Genomic DNA, 6000 nt, shown 5'->3' on the forward strand with positions numbered 1-6000 from the left:
ATAACGAGTTAAATGTGGTGTTTAGTGTTCCTAGAAGGCATTATGTTAACTACAGATACTGTGTACTAGAGGAGCAGGGACTTAAAGCTAATTAATGGGGAATTGATAGATTAAAGATGCTGAGAAATTTGTGGTCTTTGCTGACCATATCTACCTTAACCATCAAGCTTAGCATAAAGTACTTGGGATTATTTTTGTCTCTACAGCTTTGTGTTCGAGCAATGGCATCACTAGAGACCATTAGCCCTCTCATGAATGGAATGAAAAAGAGATCAGATATAGTTGGTGTAGCCTGTGAAGCACTTAATCGAATGTTTCAGAAGGAACAAAATGACTTAGTAGCCCAAGTAAGTAGTACATTCTCAGACTGTGAAAATGTGGTATTTTATATTTGGGTATCTAAACCATTCATAAGAATGGAGGTACTGTTCTACTTGTGTCCAGGAGCCTTCCTAGAAGCCATCTCACCAATCTGTTTTTCCTGTTGGAGAAGTCAGAATTCAGTCCCTTATCCAAAACGCAGACCTGTTCAAAGATGTTACCTGAGCATTCAAGTTTAATGTGTAGGATAGCGTTGGCTTGTGTCTGTAGAGGACGGATAATGTAGGAATGCCAGCTAATTTACACCTAAACAGAGCAGAACTGGTGGACAGTATCTTTTCTTTCTTTTGTATGTATTTATATGACTTAAGAAAAATGGACTAACCTGAACATATTTAATAGCAGCTGTTGGCACTTTTGATCCACACTGATGCTAGTAATGCAAAACATTATGGAGTGTGAAGCTTCCTAGTCTCTGTCAGGACAACTCATTTGGGTATGTTTGCAGGCTTTGAGAGCAGATTTGGTCCCTTACCTTCTAAAGCTGCTTGAAGGTATTGGTCTTGAGAACCTGGAAAGCCCATCTGCAACAAAAGCTCAGATTGTTAAAACTCTGAAATCCATGTCTCGCAGCCTGCAGTATGGAGAACAGGTAGGTACTGACAAGCCCCTAACTGGGCTTTGTACACTTGGAATATCAAACTCTGAACATCCCCTGTTTAATTTTATTACTATCATGTGCATCATTCCACCTGAAATGTTAACGTCAGGTAACTACAAAATCATCATGGCTTGGAACATCTCCATCTTTCTTGTGGTGAGGTCATCGGTTTGATGCCTGCAAAGAGCACTAATCCTAAGTGCAGAAACGTTCTATAAGCTAGTAGGCTTCTACTGAAAACTCTTCAGAACTTGTGTTAGAACTGTAGATTGCTTTTTTGTTTCCTGGATAAATACTATTGTAAACAACTGCAGCTGTGTTATGGATTTATATTCAAGTTGGTAAAATTTGTCTCAGTAACTGTGCTAGTTCTCGGTGCCTTTCTCTTATCCTTGTGTTGAAAGCTTTCTCAGAGGGAGGGAAACTGGGGATGGGTCTTTCCTCCAAGTTGGCCCTATTTTCTGTAGTATAGGGGAGGCCCTGTTCTGCCTAAGCTCTAGATGCTTGGCAAGTGGCTGCATGCAGGGTTGCTTTTCCCAGTCATCTAACTGGGGAAAGAGGAAGCAAGTCAAGCTACTAAATGATTTTATGAGCCTTCTGAACTGTGTTCAGCTGCACAATTCAAATGGAAAAGCAAATTTCTACAGTCTCTTTGGAAATGTGTGATTCTGTATTGTGACCCAAACTATTGCCATGCTATTTGGTAATCCCTTCAGAATGGTTTGGTTCTAGAAAATGAGTTTGTTCCCCTAGAATGTAATGAGTGTCACTTGTTCACTGTGTTAATCTCTTCAAATACCGTAGGTAAATGAAATTCTGTCTCGTTCTTCTGTGTGGAGTGCCTTCAAGGATCAGAAACATGACTTGTTCATTTCTGAGACACAAACAGCAGGATACCTCACAGGTTAGCAACCCTTTCCTGTTTGTGTTCTGAATCATACTGGACTGTTAATTGTCAGACTTGTCTCTGGAGATACTGTTTATACTCAGGATCTAGTGCCATCATGTGGCCTAAACATTCAGTGCTCTAAAACTAGTTAAGTTTTTAAAACACTTACCAAAACCCAAACTTTTTCGTAGCTGAGAATGCATTTCTCTGGATAGGCCTTGGTGTCCATACTTCTGAAATAATCAGAGCAACGGAATCTGGATGCTGGCAAGACTTGCAAGTGCTCTGTAGTGATGAAGCAGAGATGTAATCAGAGTCAATGGATCACAGTAACTTTTCATGCTTTCTCAGGATTAGTAGTTATAGAACAAGTTGTTTTCCAAGGTTGGGGAGAGGAGCAAACTTCTTCCAAACCCACTTGGACTGTCTTTATGGATTGTGCCATGTGAATCATGCTGCTTTAGTGCCAGGCATGCAGTTGTAGTATTGGAGCAGCTGGAATGTGAGTAGCTCAGAGTGCGAGGCCATGTTCCGGTCAGGTTTGGCAGGGCCTGTCTCTGGTGGGAACAGCCTCGTGCCTCTGCATGGAGCTTGTGGCATGCACTTGAACACAGCTGTGGTGACCCTGGGTGAGTCCCCCACTGGTGCCACCAAGACTGAAATGGCACCGTGGGGAACCACCTCAGTCCCACTAGCAGCACAGAGGAGCCTCTAGCTGTGCGTGCTGTGCCCACGTGAGGGATAGCAACTGGTGCTGGTGATGGCACGGCATGGATGTGATCTTAGAACAGTTATGTCACAGCAAATCAAATTCTGGTTCTTCCCTCACCTGCATGCAGCACTTCAGACACATCTTAATGACTTACATTCTGTTGTACCACTGCCCAAAACTTTGCTAGTACAGATCCCGTGCTAGATCTGAAAATACTTTATGTAATGATACTGTAGCGAACTTTAAAGCAACACATGATGCAACCGACTCCTCAATAGCCATCAGCTGAACAATCATTTGGTCTTAAAAGTTTAGCCTCCCAGGCAAGGTTTCAAAGTCCTTTGTGATGTCAGTATGAACGCTCCCATGTGCTGCCCAGAACTTCCCTATCTAACCCAGTATAGGAAACTTGGAAAAGCTTTTCAGTGTAACTGAACTAGTGAGGGATAAATCAGGTGGCTGTACAGACAGGGAAGTTTTTCTTGCAAGATGCTAGCATGTATTTTGAGAAAATGAAGCAAGAACCTTTTGTGCCGGGACTTAAACATTCTAGAAGCAGATGCTTCATATTTTGAGAGCAGGTGTATTGCAACAGTTGATGCTGTTTTCCCCACAGGGCTCTGTGCTTTAGCGCTGAACAGGAGTGTTCTGTTTACTGCACCATCTAATGGCACTTTGACAAAACACTTAGTTGGTACTGAATTTCCTTGGTATCTCATAAATACTATAAATTATAAATACGAAGTAAACGCTGGCTGATTACTGGCTAAGAACTGAAACCGTGCCAGGCGTTGTCAGGCTTGTGGCTGGGGGCAGTGTAGCTATCCAATTGCCTGAAGGCCTGTGCTGCATTTTAAATTGCCTAATGTTTAAGTGCTTGCAAATGTAGAATGAAGATGCTGTACCAATGCAAAGTATAGAGGGAAACCAAACAACAAGCTTTCTTTTTAACCTGCCTTATCTTGTATTCTGCCTTATGTCTTGCTTCAGATTGCTTTGCTATTTGCACTTCCCTTGAAACTTCCCTTGCTTATTTCTCTTCCCTCAGGTGTCTCTTCTCCTTCCCTTCTAACTGGCAGCAGTCCCCTTCACCTGAGAAGTGGGCTTTAGATCTGCTCTGCCAGGCAGCTTGCTAACTTCTGTGTAGCTCTCTAAAGCAGGTAGATACCATCTTGCAAAATGCACGCTGCACTTGCTGCACTCCAAGTAATAGATGCATGTCTAGAACTGTAACAAATGTGTGGTCCCAAACTGCAAAACACTGATAAAGTCCCCTTCTTCAAGCACACAGGAGCAGAAAATTAATAACTGCAGTGGCTGGTACTTGCTGGTACTACAGATGAATTAAACTGCTGAAGGAGGTTAGGAGTCCTCCCTAATGGAAAGGTCTGAGGGACAGGAGAACTAATGGCATTTTTGCACTAGGATGTATAGAAGTGGGTCTGGCCTTGGCAGGTGCCTCTGGGCTGGCAAGGAAGTCCCCTGCTGAAGCCAGAAAACTTTCTCTTTTTTTTTTTTTTTTGACCACAGGCACTGCTTGCTTTGCTCTCTTGCTTGCAGTAGTATGGTGGGACTGTTTGCAAGGAGACAAATCATGCTCTGATGGTCCAGCTCCAGGCTGTGGTGTGAGAAGGGAGGGTGGGACATGAAGGGATAGTAAATGTGGGAGAACTCAGTGAGGGTGACTTAGAGAGAGAGTAGAGGACCCAGCAGAACTTACCATGCTGAAGATGAGCTGTATAGGCTGCAGGTCCAACACCAGGTTGGTCACTGTATCGATGCAGGAACATGTTGTGGGTTGGGAGTTTCCTACAGTCACTGATCTCATAAGAGTCGCTGTTGAAATGCCTCGTGCTGCAACATGAGTTTTTATTGCATTCGTTGAAAGTTTCTGTACGACTCAGTTTTAAACTCCAAGCTGAGGGAGAGGGGCTTGGTCTGCAGTGCAAAACTCACTGCCCTTATAGTAATCGGCCTAGAGATTTATTAATGGTAAGGATTCTATATCTCCAGTACAGAGCTGGTGTATCCCAAAAATGCTGCTGCTTTCTCCAGCTGAAGGCGGAGCTGCCTTGACAAGCACTAGGCAGCTCTGTTTGTTCATGGGGCAGCCCACTGAACTTCCTTTAAATATTCAGCTGGGAAAACCTTTGCAGCACTGAAAGCGTCAGTGTGGAGCCCAGTAGTGGGGAACGTGTGCCTGAACTGAGCGTGCTTTGCTCCTGCAGCAGGTCCTTCCCTTAGCAAAGGAAGGCCACCCCCTCCTTGCTGCCACTTCTGCAGCAGAAGGTGAGATGGATAATGCTGGTGCTTGGGGCCCTTCTGTAACTTATTTGGCATGTCAGAATAAAAAATGCTGAGCAAGTCTGAGAATGGCCTCCACAAGCCACTCCACTTAGTGGACTAAGATGCCTTAATTCCTATGTTCCTAGATTCTAAAGAATCTAAGTGAAAGCTCTTAGATACTATTGTTTAAGGTGTCTGTTTGACTTTGATGTATTACTTGAGTGTTACCAGAGGGAATAAAGTTGCTCCTCAGAATCAAAACTAATCAGCAGTATTCTGTTTTCCTCCCAAAAGGCCCTGGAGTTGCTGGTTACCTTACTGCAGGGACGACATCATCTGTAATGCCCAACGTACCACCCCCGGTAGACAATGAAGTGGGAGACGGCAGCTAAGGACTGGAAATCCTTGTGAAAGAGACAAGGGCAGACTGGCCAGTGATGAGGAACGGCACTTTCCTCCAACACATTGAAGTGAACTTACTGCCTTTCCAAGTGTTTAATGACAGTGTTATTCCTTTTTCTATAACTGTTGGTTTGTTTTTTTAGGAAAAGTCAGTGATTCTAACTATCACACTGTAACACAAGAAAGCACTCTGTGGATCAGCTGAAATGGGTACACAAGAATTTTTTCTTGTTGTACGTAAGCACATTTTGTTCCTTTATATTTGTTTACAAGACTGTGAATCAAACTTTCCTAGTTTTTATATTTTATGACTTAGCATGACTGGAGTTGAGCTACAGTCTAGAGGAACTGGGCTAAAATCACTTTGACCTCACCAACCCCCACTAAAAGGGCACCCCTTCTTTTCCCAGTCTGTGATCACCCACATTGAACGTTACTCGCAAGGGGTTTGTCCCTGCACCAGTTCACTGATGTCCTTAATCATTAACATTATCTTCTTCCTGAGATCAGACAGCATTAGACATTCGTATGTACAACTGGCTTGACCAAATTGACAAAGCTTCAGCAAAAAAACCTTAAAGTTGACATGTTATGTAAGAAATTAGTGTAATTGTGAAATGTTCTATACATTATCCAGTATATAAAAACTTTCTATATTGAGTGTACATTATACAGATCATTCATATGTACATAAAATTTTAAAATAAAGGGAATTAAGAGCCTTGTTAA

At 42.9% G+C, this 6000-nt stretch overlaps 1 protein-coding gene across 3 annotated transcripts in view; it reads left to right on the forward strand.

The window, feature by feature from the left end:
- The window catches only part of DNAJC13 (DnaJ heat shock protein family (Hsp40) member C13), a 56054-nt gene extending 50054 nt beyond the window's left edge, over positions 1 to 6000 (forward strand). For all 3 annotated transcript variants that reach the window (XM_074900647.1, XM_074900648.1, XM_074900649.1), the window contains 4 exons: positions 207 to 347; positions 830 to 973; positions 1787 to 1886; positions 5164 to 6000. In XM_074900647.1, the coding sequence (XP_074756748.1) occupies positions 207 to 347; positions 830 to 973; positions 1787 to 1886; positions 5164 to 5261 (483 nt within the window). In that variant the 3' untranslated portion in view covers positions 5262 to 6000. The remainder of the gene's footprint in view (positions 1 to 206; positions 348 to 829; positions 974 to 1786; positions 1887 to 5163) is intronic.

Source organism: Athene noctua, chromosome 2 (genome assembly GCF_965140245.1).
Source record: "Athene noctua chromosome 2, bAthNoc1.hap1.1, whole genome shotgun sequence".
NCBI classification, from domain to species: Eukaryota; Metazoa; Chordata; class Aves; order Strigiformes; family Strigidae; genus Athene; species Athene noctua.